The following is a 17701-nucleotide window of genomic DNA, read 5'->3' as shown; positions in this document are numbered from 1 at the left end:
ATGTGTGACTGTGTCATATGTTTACACCCTAGTCTGTGTGAGTTTAAAACTATGTGATCTTAACCACAATATTGTAATAATCATCAGGAGGATGCAGTTGGAGCCCACCCCTGTCAGAACCCTCAGCAGGCGAGGTCGCTCCCCTGGTTGTGAAGGGGGAGCAGGGGAGAACCTGAATGGCCCAGAGGGAAGCAGTCCCTGACTAGAAAGGCAGAAGGTGGTCACAGGTGCATGCCCTTGCTCTCCTCTTAAACTTTGTCCTCTCCCTCCCATGCAGGCCCAAATAACTCTGAGATGGCTGCCTCCATTGCGGTCTATTTTTGCCTCTTTGGAAGTCTCTTTGTGACTAGGGGCACACTGTCTTTTAGGATCTGTGCAGAGACTGTGGGAACACACCAAATGCAAGTGTTTCACTACCTTGCACAGCCTCGTTTGCAGTTAGGTTGGCTACATGAGAAGGTCTGGCCAATAGAGTGAAACAGAAATGATACATATCCCTTGTGAGCTAAGGTTGGTCAGGTACCTGGGGTGCCCTCCCCACATTCTTTCTTGACCCCTATCTGCCAATTGAGTGACATAAGAGTGACTGGAAAGGCACAAGATGGAAGACCCAAGTTGGAAATAGCTTAGGTCCTCAAGTTCCTGCGTGGAGCGCAGCCGCAAGAAGGAGAGCTAGCTACCCAGGAGAGCAGCCCAGCTTGCACCCACACGGCCTGAGTGAAAAATAAACTTCTATTCTGTTAGGTCACACGGTTGTTTGATACCAAAACTATTCTGACTAATGCAGGTTCTTTATTAAATGTAATTACTTGTAAGGTTGCATTTTAAGTGAACTCAGGTGTGGCAATTTCTCTCTGTGTATCTGTGTGGTCTAAGAGGAGTGATCCATGAAGGATGGACAAGGGAGGAAGAAAAGTGCTGACCTGATCGTGGCTAGGGGTTAATGTGCTGTCCTGTCTGGACACTGGTGGTTGGAGATGCCTCCCATTAATGGAGAGTGGAGGGTCATGAGTATGGTTTTCCCTAGCAAATGTGATGATCACGGGTCCCTCCATGTTGACAGAAGGTCTGTCTGAGCTGACAGGGCAGAGTAGAATGCACTGTTCTGTGATTTTCCACTACACAAGATAGTCAGGGGCTTACCACTTAGTCTCTTGCTGTATCAGCTGGGTGCCTGGTCAGTTTCCCAGGCCAGGTAGTCTTCTGTCACCTGGGTGTCACCTAGGAGGCTAGAACCAGGGTCACGATCCAAATGTCATGGTGCCAGGATGGTGGTTACCCAAATCACATGATTTTCACATTACAGTAGAAGCAAACTACTAACCAATGTAAGATAATTTTGGGTGTGAAAGGTCACTGGGACTCCTGCTGCAAACCCCTCACAGATTCCTCCCTGAGACCAAAAACCTTGAATCGATATTTCCTTCCTAGGCTCTGCCTTCTAAGTTGTCTTCTTTCTCCTTGTACTTCTCATCAAAAATGGGAATAGCCACATACATCTTTCCAGCTCACCTTTTAAACCTGAGATCAAGCCAGGAAAGTTTTGCCCAAGTTATCATGAGTTGGGGGCTTTGTATCACATAGTGAGAAACACAATGAAAGTGCTTGCTGGGTTACATTAGAAGAAATAGTGGGAAGCCATGTTTTGTTCCTAGAAACTTGCTGAAAAATGGCCTTTTAAAGACAAAAAAAGTCTAGTTAGTGGAAAGGGGAGTAGAATAAAGAGTTATTGGGATGTGAAGAAAATAAAAGGCTTTAGAACAACTGAGAGAAAGATGTATCAAAGTGAACAATGAATAAAATACTGTATTAGAAAAATAAAAGGAGTGGAGGTGACCACTAGTAACAGTTAAAGTAAAAAAGAAAAAGATAAGTCATTGAGAACTGAGGAAAAAGATACAAAAGGGTAAAAGGAAGTATTACTGTATGAACAAAGAGAGCAGGAAGCTGTGGACAGAATAAACATTCCCTGTAACTTGCTAAAAAGCTGAACACAGAATTGGTTTTATATGAGTCTGGGGTATGAGCAGAATTACTAGGCCTGTCAGGCAAGGAGACAATACTTTCAGACAACTTAATAGAACAGTAAAAATTGTAGACACCAATTGATTGATTATGCTGTGCAAGACAAAAATTCACAACGATTGGAAACCAAAGCTCTTAAATATTGCAAAGATAAAGGAAAAAATGGTAAGTGCAAATGACATAAGCCCAGATCACGTTATTAACCTAGTTTCTTATAATATCTGTTATTACCTAGAGATTATATTTATATATCATGAATATATCCCTAACCACTTTCTAAATTCCATATTCAAATTCAAATATCTAATTTTCTGGTTTTGTTCGATCCTTTTCCGTTTTCATCCAAATGCTAGCCTTTGTGTCAGAATAAGAGCACTCACCACTCATAGGTTTTTTTAGCTAATCTCATTTTTCAGAGACAAAGGGTCTTGTGCTAAACAATGAGGAAATGCATGAAAGAAACTGAGTGAGGAAAGAAAGAAGTAGGGAGGGAGACAGTTAAGAAGAGAGAGGGGAAGGAAGGAAAGGAGAAAAAAGTAGGGAGTAATAGAAGGAGAGAGAGAGAGAGACTTAAAATATTAGTTGGTTAGGGAAAAAGATTTTGAATTTTTTATTTCGTTTTGCAAGTAGACTACAGTAATACAGTGCTACTACTTCTGGAAATCCAGATGTCCCAAGCAATATTTAACAGGCATTCTTTAATCTGTAAAAACTTTCTTCTTCATTTAGGCACAATTAACCTTATTCACAGGGTGTGTACTCTTCATAACCTATATCCATTGCTTTTAGATGAACTCAAAAGCTCCTAACTAGGTCTGCTCTGTATATTTTTCCCCCTGGTAGTATCTATGGACCTACAGTTTCACTGAGAGTGGGCAGTCAGATTTTTCTAATCCAACAACACACACACAATTTCATATATAAATTTTTAAATATCCTCAATTCCCATATCACTGACTTTTCCTAAATATGCTAGCACTGATAATCGACCCAGTTCCATTTATCTTTTACTAGCTTACATAGAACCAACAACCATAACCCACTTAATTACTTAGGGGATTAAACACACATACACACACACACACACACACACACCTGTGATATTGGAATGTACAGTATAGTCTAATACAAATTAAAAAGACCCCCCAAAGTATGATTGTTTCCAGTTTCTTAGCAGTGAATTAAAAGCTTTTCAGTGTAGTGAAGATTACAGAAGCAATCACATTTATGAGCCTGCTTTGCATACCAATGCTATTAATTTCCATACTCAGGGTGGCTTCACATTTCCATGCACGTTGATACAGATACCATTTAGGATAATCACTGGAAAAAAAGAGAAGTGAGAGAGAGACAGAGAGAGGAAAAGAGTAGATGAGACAGATGAGAGGAGAGCCAGAAAAATGTTTCTTGTAAACCAAGTTCTGTTTGAAATATATTGATCCTGATTAATAGCAGAATCAAAAGACAAATGAGGGTTCCTGATGGCCTGACCCAGGAGTCACAGTCAGGGATCAAATTAATATGAAATCACAGATTGGAATTCACTTATTGTGCCAGTCCTGCACCTTGTCATTACAGACTCTAATTACTGAAATGATTTCATTGGCGTAATTGCATCAAGATGGGCCTGGGCTTCACCTTGGATAGCTCCCTTGCTGTTCAACGTTGCATCTTCATTATTGTGTTCCTTTCAACCAGTAAGATGTGTTACAGCCTCACAAAACAATCCAATCAAGCAAGCAGGCTATTTAAAAAAAATTTTTTTTAACTTTTCTTTAAAGATGTCAACCACATAGCACAGGAATGAAGGAATGTGGCCAGCCTCAAAAGGCAAGCCTGAGACCACAGGGGCAAATGCACAGTTCTCTTTCCCGAAGGATGTCGGAGCGTCTGATCAAATTACAGCACTCTTTTCATATCTTTCATTCCAAAAATGTCACAGAATAGTGCTCAAGAGCCTACAATTAAATGGTTGTCTACCATCCGTGTTAAATTCTACTGTGCTCAAACTGTGTTTGTTATGCATTTAGCAATGTATTTCATGCCCTCATAAAGATTAAACAATATAATATCATTATTAAAAAACAAGAAGAGATTATAACCACAGGTCTGAGCATATTTTAAGGAAATTAACTGGAATTTGGGGAGGGAGGTGCGATTTGAGTTTAATCCACAAATAAACAGAGGTTTTGAATCTTTCTGAAAACCATCATATTAGCCTCAAGAATAAGAGTTTTGAATTCCTATGCCTAAAAATTCTCAGAAGCCAATATCCTGCTCTCACCACTATTTTGATCTAACACTATGGAGGACGAACTGCAGGCAGAACAACTGTCCACAGGAAGGCGGCGATTCCGCTCTCTGGGTATGGCTCAGGAGAAATTTATTTCATTTCCTTTGCACAAAATAGCACTCATATTGGAAGGTGGCAGTTCCTTTATCTGGGAGCGACTGGGAAATACTCACAATGATAAAACACTAAAAGGAAATACACATCACTTTGTTCATCTCCAAGCTATCAGGCTCTATTCCAAGACCCTCCACACTGGACCAAGTTGAATAAGAATAATGAGCAGAAAACACTTAGTTTAAGGCACACCATATCCTGAGACACATTAATAGACACGATTAAATTTAAATATGGCAATAGGCCAAAAACATCAAGTGACGTGGCTTACAGTTTAGAATCGCCTGGTCTTCGATGAATTCAACTGGCTGATGGATATGGAACACTTTCTGCTGAAACCCAGGAGTGCAGTCCAAATCTTCCGCAGATGTTAGCAGCAGCACCTGAGAAAACCGAAGCCATCACTATTTTAACAGCAGCTCATGTGTTTGCCCTGCTAACTTGTACTAAATCTGTGACTTTTAGAAATGAGCTGAGGTTTTAATTTCATTTCCCAAATGAAGAGGTAAGTTGATATTTCTCCAGTGGTTGCCAACAATTTTGCTTTGGCAATGAGCTTTGGAAAACGTGCAAATGGGAACAGCTGTGGCAGTTTCCATTCAGCTGCATGATAAGAAATAAGTTCGTCCAATTTTTATACCTGCTAAGAATCTCACCACGGTTTCCATGTGTGAAATTTCATTATAGAGTCTGTCAATTTCATATGACGCCTGAGCTAAAACCAACCTCACTTTCATAGATGCTAAGGAACACTGTCATCTATGAAGAGGAGAAAAACCGGTCTCTTCCTTTGCAAGTTGTTTCTAAAAGGAATCTAGGGCCCACTGGACCTTCACAGTCCAACATGGTGGCCATGAGCCACACATGACTACAGAGCCCTTACAATGTATAGCTGGGCTGCAACTATCAGTATAAAGTACATGTTGCATTTTGAAGGCTGAATACCAAAAACAAAAATAAAGTAAAATATCTAATTAATAACTTTTATATGAATTACACATGGAGATGATAATATTTTACAGGTTGGACTAAATGTCCTTAAAATTAATTTCACCACATTCTTTTTGCTTCTGTAAACTTTGTTACAAGAAATTTTAAAATTTACAATTGTTTATAAAGGCTCAGCTTTGCCTTTGCAAAACTTTGGGAATCTTCATTCAAGGGTCACGACTTTAGAACATATGTTTTGGAACATAAAAGTGCTTGGTACACCCCTGGACAAGTGGCAATTTAATGAGATAAATGATTGTAGGTATAGTAGGTAAAGACTATAAATTCCATGAAAATAGGAATTACTTCTCTTTTTTCACCTTTTATTCCAAGCACCTATCACATATACTGGCACAGAGAAGATGCTCCATACACACAAATTATGACTGCTAACATTTTTTATCCCTTACTTTATGGGCAGCACTGTGTTAAGATTGTTAGGTCCATTATCTCCCTTAAATCTCCACAAAGGCCCTGAGTGTATCTGATACAAGATACATTTTTACGGACAGGGGGCCTGACCGACATCATAGAGAAGCTAACATGCTTGCCCAAGATCGTACATTTGGGATGGTGAGCCAGAAGTTAAGTCCGGGTTTCAGGGTCCACTGTCAGAGCTCCTCTCATGCCCCTCACGCCTTCCACGTGGGGAGAACTTGGCCTTATTCTGCCTGAGCTACTTCTCTGCAACCTGTGGGAGGCGGCTTTCTCTGAGCAGGTACCAGCAGAGGGTGTCCGGAAATTCACAACCCAGGGGCAGCCCATGACCATAACTGACGAGAGCCGGCGCACCAGTACCGCAGCTCCCTCAGCCCTGAGGGGCGCTCTCTCGGAGCCCTGTGCTGTCTCCCAGTTCACACCGGGACTAGAGCTACAGTTCCCACGGTTGTATCTGATTTGATAATTCACTATCATCTCTTCCTTGGCTCATTTTCTCACCCCCTGTTGCTTTTGTGTTTTTGTTTGTTTGTTTGTTTGTTTGTTTGTTTTTTTCTCATACCACTCTCCAAATAAAACTACTTGGTCTCAAATCCTTGACTAGGTGTCTGCTTCTTGGGAAACCGAACTTTGATACCAGAACACAAACTCTTAATCACTGCACACAGGCTGTTGAAGGAAACTCATTATTACCCCCACCAGCAAACTCAAAGGAAGGTACAAAATGTGGGAACCTCTGGAACCCAGGCTTCTCTCTAAATACCAGCCCTCTGAAATGCACAGAACCTCAAGGAAAGAGAGCAAGAATCAATCTCTGAAGGTTCACGGTGTGGCTGGCCTGAGAAACATCAGAGAAAATGAAGTGGGACAGTCATCACCCTGACCGACATCGTCTTTCTAAAATCAAAGGGGGAAGGATGCTATAGTCCAGGGTCTGAGCAGTTCTGCTGGTGAAACTTGCCCTTGCTCTGAGAGCAGGCTCTGCTTAGATCGCTTCTGAGGCGACCATCACGCTGCCATCCCAGCAGCATGCGCACAGAAGGCAGATTCAGGACTCAGAATAATTTGCTGGCAATTCTGCAAGCAGAAAATCTATAACTGGCCAACATTAATTCAGCTAAACAGCAAATGGTCAAAGGTTGCCTCCAGGCACCCTGTGCCGACAATTATACGTTAACCTTCTAATCAGCGAATTCTGCCCTCAATTCCCAGACCAGTAAACCAGTCGTCCCGCAGGACTATAGGCATGCCGTTTCTCCAGGGATCCTGAATGTAAGAATCCAGAACTGATTGAGAGTATGGGTGAGCGGAGCCCCATTCTTGTCTCTGCAGCTCACTCTCTGTCCTGATTCCTTGGCATGCTCTGCTCAGGATTCCTCTGAGGTCATTAAGGAAAAATAAACCTTTTCCAACTGCTGGCCTTCAGGGAGGGTGAGAGTGGTGGGAGGACTCCCAAAGGCTCTGGCTTTTATTTTTGCAAATTCTTGGATCACTGTATTGACCAGTCAAAATTCAGGTTATATGCTTAATAATATAAAAGCATGGCCTGACCAGGCAGTGGCACAGTGGATAGAGCGTCGGACTGGGATACGGAAGGACCCAGGTTCAAGACCCTGAGGTCGCCAGCTTGAGTGCGGGCTCATCTGGTTTGAGCAAAGCTCACCAGCTTGGACCCAAGGTCGCTGGCTCCAGCAAGGGGTTACTCAGTCTGCTGAAGGCCCGCGGTCAAGGCACATGTGAGAAAGCAATCAATGAACAACTAAGGTGTTGCAACGCGCAATGAAAAACTAATGATTGATGCTTCTCATCTCTCTCCGTTCCTGTCTGTCTGTCCCTATCTATCCCTCTCTCTGACTCTCTCTCTGTCTCTGTAAAAAAAATAAATTAATTAATTAAAAAAAAAAAAAAGCATGTAGCATCCTCCTGTGCAAGGCGTGTCTTAGCAAGGTAAGAAGTGGTTAAATAATGTATTTACTCACTCCTCCCTGTATTCACTCGTTTACTTATTCCCCAGTACTTAAACTCCTGCGCCTCAGTGAGCACTTAGCGAGGCATTGTCCTGGAGCTTACAGAGAAGCACTCTAAGGCAGTAGTTAAAAGCAGCAACTCCAGAGTCACTTTACTTGGTTCCAACCTTGGCTGTGTCCTTTACTGACTGGAAGATTTGGTATTTTTCATGGTCACTCTCTCTCAGTTTTCACATCTAGAGAAATGTGGGAAATAGGTGTGCACGGGGAGGGCCTGGTAGATTCAACGGAGGACGCTGGTTAAGCAATAGGAATGGTGCCGCACAGAATATAAAAACTCCGTGTGCTAACTGTCGATGTAAAGTAGAAAAGGTGAGAGGTGTTAACAAATCACAATTTAATTCCTTGATTAAAATTAAATTTTAACTTGAAAGGAAATTTTAGGTCTCCTCAGGAGTACATAAAAGCTGGGACAGGGAGCCGAATTTCACATAGGAGGTCAGGGAGAGTAGACCTGCACGAAGGACGTCTGGGTTGGAATTTGCAGGGTAAATGGAGAAGAATATAAGCTTGATTTTTTAAACCAACTCACTTTCTGCTTTCACCAGAATTCCTTTGTGCCACTGTGGGTTTCACATAACACATCTCTGAATTGACAAAAATGCATTTAAAAGAGAGCCCAGATTAAATTAGGGCTTCCCAAAAGCTAAAAGTCTGAGTAGGTAGTAGCAGTGGGAGAATGTGCTAGTTACAGTTATTACCCCTTGACTTTTTAGCAGATTTCAAATAGTGTCTATGCATGAACCTGTCGTGGATTCCCACTCTTCAAAGTCAGTGGCACTGAGTTTGGTGGCGGGGTTTGAAGAAGCATCCCTCACTGGTTTGAAAATGAGGACTTGGACATCACACCAAACCCAGGCAAGCGCCTCCTCCAGCATCGTGGGATGCCACTCTGATAAACATAGTACCTAGACATCATTCTCCCACAATGCTCTTCAACATTCCCAGAATATATTCTGTGAGCAACACTCCAAATTTGTCTTTAATGCCATGGCAATAATGGTCTTTCTATATAGTTCTTTCTGGTCATTTATGCATTTGCTCGCACCTCATAAACAATAGGGAACCAATACACCTGTGAAAGCTCAGCAAAGAATACAGTTTATGATCATCGAAGGATTTCTGTTACCTGAAAATGACAATCAGTCTGCTTATGAAAGTGGATTCATGTTCAGATCGCTGGTGAGCACAGGACAGAGCCACACTGGTTCTGTATGAATTCCCATCTACCAGCTGTGACCTTGGACAAGTAACCCTTCATGTCTCAGTTTCTTCAGATGGAAAATGGGGGAAATAATGGTATCCTAGAGGTTATTATAAGGATTAAGTGAATGAATTATTATAAAGAGCCTTAAAATAGTACTGGGCATAGAGTAATTGCTCATCAGTGTTTGTTCTTATTACTAGGAGGAGGAGCAGTAGTGTTTTTACATATTATGTTTAAACCAACATACGTAATGTACTGATATTCCCAAGAGCAGACATTTACAAATATCATCATAATATTATTTTAGTTGCTGCTATAAAACTGTACAGTGGTAGTCTATGCTCAGAAATATTCAAAGGGAAACAGCAGGAACCCAAATCAGGTAGAATATCAGGAGGTGATTTGCATCTCAGCGTCAGCTGTCCAATGAGAGCATCAGTGCCTGTTGTGAGCTGAGTTGGAAGGACTCTGGTGCATCCGTTAAAATGGCAGCTCAGCGCACTGTATGTACCCTGTGTAAGAGTCACTGCCTTAAACTTACGCATGAAGAGCAAATCCTGACACCACGCTCTTTACACCTGCTTCTCTTTTTAGCTCCCATTTCTTTGCTGCTATTTAGAGCTTTCCCTTTTAAACAGAAACAGTTTTTGTTTATCCTGACAGGTACCAATTCAAGAACACAGCCAACTTTGGAGTTCACTTCCAGAAAAATGGCTTTTTTCTGTCCCAGACTACAGTTTGCCAACTGGCAGCATATGGGATGAATGCGGCCAGCAGAGGTGGTTGATGTAGCCAGAGCAATCTGTCATAAAAGTGAAATTACCATGTTACGCAGCATACGCTTCTCCGAGCTGCCCTTGTCTGCACTACTCCCTGTGCTCCTGCTCGCGCTTACTTGACTCATCTACTCAGTTGTCTGGCCCACTAGGCATTTGAGTTTGCAACCCTGTTTTAGATTGTGGAAATGGTCTTCAAGCAAAGAACTCTCCTCCTGTGAGGCCCTAATTGCTTGTCAGGACCGTTCCCATAGCTGTGTACTCCGGTGCAGTCATTTTGGCCACATAACTAAGCATTGGTCAACAGAAAGAGGGTAAAAGAATTTTTATCACTTCTAAGCCTGACCCTTGAAATGTCTTCTCTTCCCCATCTACAAAAATGGGAAGGAAAGACTTACAAGATGGCAGAGTCACTTAATAGAAAGAGTCTCTGCTTAGAAGGCAAGTGCTTGGGAGAGCGGCCCAACAAGGAAACTCCATGTGCAGTGTGCGACCCCTGAGGTCTGGGGTGGGTAGGTATAGCAGCTTGCGTGGCTGACTATATGCTCAAGAGGAAGGGATAGAGGCAGAGGGTCCTTTATACCACAGCATCACAGATACACCCCAGAAGCCAAGGACAAATATCTGAACTGAAGAAAAGCTTCACTCAACTGTATTCAAGTAGCCATAAACAAAAAGAAAGTTCTTGCCACACGTAGTTATCTCAGCAGGCTGTGGGCAACCTCAGAGCTCATCCTCTCCTAAGTCAGCTCCAAAATGGTATTTCCCAAACAAACTCATCAGTGTCTCCTGGCCCCGTGTTGTTTTCCTTCACTGGACTCACTTGCCTTTTGCTGTTAGTGCAGATGGACAGTTACTTTATCCTTGCCACAAAACATCTCTGCTTTATTCTTGTCAAAGTCGATCTACTCGAATCAGTTTGGAGGAGCTTAGATTGGCAGGGAAGAAAGGCTACTATCTCTGACTTGCAGGATATAAAAATGTTACAGTGATGTATTTTGATTGATTCTTTATTCTGCCAGAGACTAAAAGCCTAGAGTCCTAGGGGGCTCTATAAAGGCACACTGCCCACAGGGAAAGCGCAGAGAAAGGAGTGGTGCGTGCACACAACACACACTCATGTATACAGATACACACACTCAGGGACACATATTGATGTTTTCACTGAGTCAGCTCATGTCATCCATTCTCCCCCTGAGACGGTCCTCCTTAAAATGTCCCCAGGAACAGAGAATACCTGCCACTTTCTTGGCTGCTAATGTAATAGGCACTTAGGAATAATTTTGTAATTCTTGGCAAAACATAGGGTGGAGAAATACTTCCCATTTAGTGAGTCCTGATATTCTAACTGAATGCTATTCAGTATCTTTTCCTCAAATTATTGAAAAGTAAGATGAATAATAATGGCCTCCCAATAATGTCCTAATCCCCGAATTTGTGACTATATTAGATTACATGGCAAAGGGGAATTAAGATTGAAAATCAGCTGACCTTAAAATAGAGTGATTATCCTATATTATTTAGATGTAATCACAAGGACCCTTGAAAATAGAAGAAAGAGATGAAGAATTAAAGAAAGAGATGTGACAATGAAAGTAAGGTCTCAGTGATCTGGTGTGAGACAGACTCAACCCGCCATTGCTGGCTTTGAAGGTGTAGGAAGGAGCTGCCAGCCAAGGAGTACAAGAGGGCTCTAGAAGCTGGGAGGCAAATTTTACCCCTAGAACCTCCAGAAAGAATACAGCCCTGCTAATACCTTGATTTTACCCCATTGAGATGCATTTGGACTCCTGACCTTCAAAACTGTATAAGAATCCATGTGTGTCATTTTAAGTTGGTGGGTATGTGTAATTTATTATAGAAGCCATAGGAAACTCATTCTGTCTACCCTAGACACTCAGAACATATTGGTTCTCTTTACTTGGTTTGTCAAGATATAAATATAATTTGGGGAAAGAAACAGAGGAGGAAAAGAAGAAAGAGGGTTAGAGGGAAATTAAGGGAGGGAAGAAGAGAGGAAAGATGAGGAAGGGCCATGACTTTGGAATCCTTGGACAAGGCCATCAGAAAGACATGATACAGAAAATGTAATATAAGTGTATAATCCTGGGTATAAATAGGCATAGTTCCATTTATTTTGTCTTAGCAGCTGTTCCTTTCAAGTGATGTGGCATTTTAATCTGTTGTTATGACAAAGCAGTTAAATTCATTTTTTTCATTAATTTCCTTAATAAAAAATTTTACTATCTGCCAAGGCCTTGGCTAGCTGCTTGAGATGTGAAGAAATGAACAAACCCTTGGGTAAGCTTATTATCTAGAAGAAAATGCAGATACATAGGCAATATATATAATATAATATAATATAATATAATATAATATAATATATAACATAATAGTTTATATGTATTGGAAGTTAGGCAATAGTTCAAAGCTAGACTATCTGGGTTCAGATCCCAATTTTACCACTTAGCTGCTGGATGACCCTGGGCAAGTTACTAAACTTTGCTGTGCTTTAGTTTCCCCATTTGTACAATACAGACAATAATTGCATCGACCCTCATTGGTTGTGAGGTTCAATAAGTTAACGTAAATCAAAAGGTTTAGGACAGAAACTGGCTGATAATAAGTGCTACATTCTACCAATTATTATTACTTAAATTGATATAGAAGAGTATGTATGAAGTGTTATGGAAACACAGAAGAAGGAACAATCCACTCTCTGGATGAGAGTAGGAACTGGGACCAGGTCACAGATATTGTAAAAATGATTGACATTTTTCAAGTGGCAATGTATAAGAAAGAATGTTCCACACAGGGTTTGGTAAGTGTAAGCACCAAGTCATGCCAGTTGAAGAAACAGGGAGCAATTTGGCAGGGATGACAAGCTCTGGGTTGTTTTCAAGATGACTTGAAAGTGTTTTGTCATCTTAAAGTAGGATTAAATTGACCAGGCACAACCTCCTCCAGTCAGGCTAAACAGAGCCAAAATAATCCACTCAAAGAAATCACAATTTTTGTCTAAATGAAATTAACTCTTTACTATTAATATTCCAGGATTAATCAACTAGAAGCAATTGGTAAATTTGAAGAGAAAAATACAGTTTTGTAAGAATTTTAATTAATCCAATTAGGAAGATTTGGTTGGCTGCCCCTGAGTAGAAACTGGAGGCTCTACTTGCACTAAAGTTGGTGATAATTTATTTCTATTTATGAAATTTTAGTGAATTAGATTAATGGTGCTAAATTCCAGATAAAATCTGCTTTCCTTAAATCAAGCAAAGAAGTCTCTACATGAGATATTCTTGGGTGAGCTTTAGCAGCCTTAGGAAATTCAATTAAGCACATATTAAATACCTGCTGTGTACCAGGCACTGGAAGACTTGTCTGAGCTACATATAAAACCCTAAATCTATGGAGACAATGGATAGGAGACTTACTAAATGAATCAGTGTGAGGTTTGAGAACTCAGCCCAACAGAAGATTGGTGCCTGAGTCTGTCCACTGGGTCAACCTCCCAACTCAGCTACTGCTACAGTGAACAGTTCCCTGAGAGCCCAGACTTGCCCCACCGAGTGTCCTCAATCTTTACACATTCTGCTCTGAGGCTGTTCCTGTACTTCAGAGACCTGGTTAATGTGAGGGCAGGCAAAGCTAGGGAATGCAGAGGAGTTACTGCTCCAGGGACAGCCCTCAGCGCTGGGAATGGCAGCTGGTTACATGTCCCAAGTGCCTTCTTCTAGATGAACTCCTCTGAGAGACATTCGTGTGCTACTCAGATACATATAATATTTGTATTTGTATTTAAATTTACATATATGAAATGTATAGCTATAATAAACTATTAGTCAGCCATGAGAAGGAAAAAAATCCTGCCATTTGTGGCAACATGGATAGACCTTGAGAGCATTATGCTAAGTGCAATAAGCCAGACAGAGAAAGAGAAATACTAAATAGAATCATTTACATGTGGAAAAAATATATACATTTTTAAAAAGTGAAGCTCATAGAAACAGAGAATAGAAAATTGGTTGCCAGGGGTGGGGGAAATAGGGAGAGGCTGGTTAAAGGGTACAAGCTGTCAGCTGAGATGAGTAAATCTGAGGATCTGATGTAAAGCATGGTGACCATGGTTGATAACACTGAGCTGTATAGTTGAGGTACGCTGGAGGGTGTAACTCAGACGTTCTCATTAGATAAATAAAAAGAAAGGACAGGATCAATATGTTAGGTAATGCATATGTTAATTAACTAGATAACTAGATGGGAGAATCCTTTCACAATGTATGTATGTCAGGGCACTGTGATGTACTCTTTTAAAATCTTACAATTTTGTTTGTTAATTATATCTTAATAAAGCTGAAATAAAAACAAACAAACAAAACCCCCAACTGTCCAAGACAGTATTATTCCATAATCACCCACATTCCTGGCAATGCTTAACCTGTGAAATCAGGAAAATCTAAACGAAGACGCCACTGACGGTCAGTAGTTACAGATACGGTCCTGATGTTGTGTCAGTTTAACAACTAGACTATGACCTTTTCTTTGCTTAGAAATAATTATCAGGTCCTGCCTGGCCTTGCTGTGAAGTGGGACATTTTGTTCTAACTGTGCAACTCTCAACACTTTCTTCTCTGCCAGACGTTGGACAAGATGTCAGATTTGTCATCACGCTGGAAGGTTTTATTAATTATCTTTCAGAGGCAAAGTCCTTTTGTAATTTATTTTTTCACACCAGGAAAATTCTTCTATTGAACTAAATGTCTATCTTGTTAAATTATTTTTTTTTCTGCTAAAGGTTCTTTTCTTTGAAAGCTCCAGAAGAAAAGAAATAGCCCAGCAAAAATTGGTGTTGAAGCCCAGGAATTGATTATGTTAAGCAGAACACCATATATCCTCCCTCGGGTCGGAGTGGATGAATTTGACTCTTTTCTTTAACACCTAACTGCCTGATGCAGAGTTAAGATAAAAATTTCTCCAAACGCTTGCTTGCCTGAGTCGGATGGAACTGCGGTGATGGCGCTTTATGTCCCAATTAGTCTTATCCTGACGGGCTCCTTTATTGACGTGAGCAACATTTATGAAGTGCCTGCTATGTGTCAGTGCCAGTATATACAAAATCTAGTAAGGTAGGACCCCCTTAGGAACACAGACAATAGGGAAGACATGTGAATATCTACTTTAAAAACACAATTAAAAGTGTTTAGGAACACAGACAATAGGGAAGACATGTGAATATCTACTTTAAAAACACAATTAAAAGTGTAAGAACAGATTAAGTAATCCAGTGGAGATCATAAAATAAAGAGCACAATTAACTCAATGATGGCAGGGTGAGAGGAAGGTCACTAGAGAAACCACTGACACACCAATTTGGATGATTTTGCTTACGTACACTTATATTTTACATAAAAGAAGGTGCGCATTGGAAAGGACTATGGACCCCGGGAATCCTGGAACTCCGTCTGCAGTGCTGCTACTCAGAAGGCTCAGGTGGCTCAAGACAGAGATACCCGGATGAAAAAAATTTCTGAAGTTTTTTATAACAAATTTACATTTTAATGTATTTTTATTTCTACTTATTGAGCTAAAGAGAGAGGAAAGAAGAAAGAGAGATAGAAACATGGATCTGTTCCTGTATGTGCCCTGACTGGGGATCAAACCAGCAACCTCTGCGCTTTGAGACAACACTCTAACCAACCAAGCTATCCAGTCGGAGCAGGACAACAACTTTATTTTTAAAGAGTAAGAATTCTTGAGAAGATAAGAACTATAAAAGAATTTAATATGCAATTTTTCTGCTTCTTATTTCTAGAATAGCAAGCAAGATAGAAATACCTGTATAAGGTCTAAGTAGACTACAAGGTGGTTGTAGGTTTTAGGGAAAAAGTAGAGGAAGGCCTTCCAGCTGTGAAAGGATACTCAGAGGAATCCTAGTGAATGTTAACACCAGGCTGTCTAAGAAAGAAAAGTCTTGACTTGTAATGTTTGCCAGTCTCCCTGGTGTAAATAGTGTCATTGTGGCTGACTTCGATCTACCAGCATGAGTCACGGTACACAGAGTTGGGAAGAGAAGTGCACAGTTGGTTCCCATGAGCTAAGCTGCCCCAGCACTTCAGTGATGGGTATGCCAGTTCTTAATTCTGATTGTTTGGACCAACAACTTCCCTGGGTTTCTGTGGGGCCTTTACGACTATGAATGACTTTGACACCAAGTTGAGCTTCCTTTCTTCTCAGGGTGACATTTTGTAATCAAGGCTGGGTTCCGCTACATATGAGTTAAAACAGCCCACCACAATTTGGTTTTATAGGAAAAGAAAATGCAATGAATCCTTGAATTGTGACTGTGTGTTATTTAAATGTTGCTTTTGATGTTTTACCCAGACTTCTAGCTTAAATGATCAGAGATAATCCTACTTTCTGACATAATTAGGAAGCTGCTGCTTTACTAAGCTGGAAGATAATCAACTTGGCCTTGAAAGTTTGCCTATAGTACCAACTAATGTTCAGAACACAGACGTAACAACGACAGCGGAGTGTCCCTAAACAGTTAAACAGCAGCTGCAGACTTTGTTACAACAGCAAACGTGCTCTAACATAGAGGGTGCAGATTATGATGGCCAACAGGCCCCAGTGGCCCACTGTATCTGTTAGATGGCCTTCAGTTTGTGGATTAATTGCTAACAGTTAAATATTAAGAGTTTTTTTACTAAATGAAATAGCCCTGGGCCTGGCATCAAACAGGGCAGCACTCCACAAGTGATAAGGATAACCCCCACTGGGCAGAGCTTTGACTCCACACAACCACAGTCTATGCCCCTCCCTCTGTCTCCAGCAACAAGTACCATTTGCCTTTCATTGTGCCAGTTGTGCTGTTGGTTTCTTAAATCACACTTAAAAATGATGTTTGGTTTGGGTTCATCTTTATATAGGTTTTTCTCACACCTGATCTCTTCATTCTTTCATGTTACCTTTTGGCTTCCCTGAGCACCAGAACTTTCATTCTTCATCTATGTAGTAACATTCCTAGAAAACCTTTCCCTTGAATGAGTCACAGAGAAGTTGTCTCTGTTGCAGTGAAACTATCACCACCATAAAAAATGTCTCCCGTATCTTAAAAGTGCTTCCCTGTTCACTGTCTTGTAGACATTGAGGAGCTGAGTCAGCCTGTTCCATTACTCAAGTTCATATTTTTTCAGAGCATCAGGCCCTTCCTTTTAGCCCACTTGTTCAAAGGCACAAACATTTTAGGGTCATAAAAGTGGCTTATTGCTGGTCTTCAAAGACTGAAGACATCCTCTCCGTCAACTTCACAGCAGTGTCAAAGGATCACCCTTCTCTCTCATCTCTACACCAGGCAGGAAGCCTCTTCAACCTGTTTCTCACTGAAAACAAATTTTAAAAATATATCTAGATACAAATATATTAAGTCACAATACCCCCTCCCCATTACAATTACTGCACTAAATTTAAGTATGGATAAGTTAGTCTATTCTTTTCATCAGACAAATATTTATCAGGTTTTGGATTGAGAAGAAGGAAAAACATCCTGCCAAAATAGTTTGAAAGGGACATTAAATATATTTTTCCCATGTCTACTTGAGTTCACAAGTTCAAGTACTTGAAAGTTCATGAGTCAGTCCCTGGGATATTTTCAACTGCAGCTGAATTAATGCTGTCGCCCAAGTTTTTGCTAATCTTATTGCTCTTTTTTTTTTTTTTTAAAGATTCTTTTCTTTTTTTTTAAATTTTTTATTTATTCATTTTAGAGAGGAGAGGGAGAGACAGAGAGAGAAAGAGAGAGAGAGAAGAGACAGAGAGAGAGAAGGGG

At 40.7% G+C, this 17701-nt stretch overlaps 1 protein-coding gene across 1 annotated transcript in view; it reads right to left on the bottom strand.

Moving 5' to 3' along the window:
- Nucleotides 1–17701, bottom strand: part of CDH13 (cadherin 13) — a 1120140-nt gene that overhangs the window by 883420 nt on the left and 219019 nt on the right. The window contains exon 2 of the mRNA XM_066348214.1: nt 4704–4815. Coding sequence (XP_066204311.1) covers nt 4704–4815 — 112 coding nt within the window. The remainder of the gene's footprint in view (nt 1–4703; nt 4816–17701) is intronic.

This window comes from Saccopteryx leptura, chromosome 9, assembly GCF_036850995.1.
Source record: "Saccopteryx leptura isolate mSacLep1 chromosome 9, mSacLep1_pri_phased_curated, whole genome shotgun sequence".
NCBI lineage: Eukaryota > Metazoa > Chordata > Mammalia > Chiroptera > Emballonuridae > Saccopteryx > Saccopteryx leptura.
This window is presented reverse-complemented; position numbering and strand designations above follow the sequence as displayed.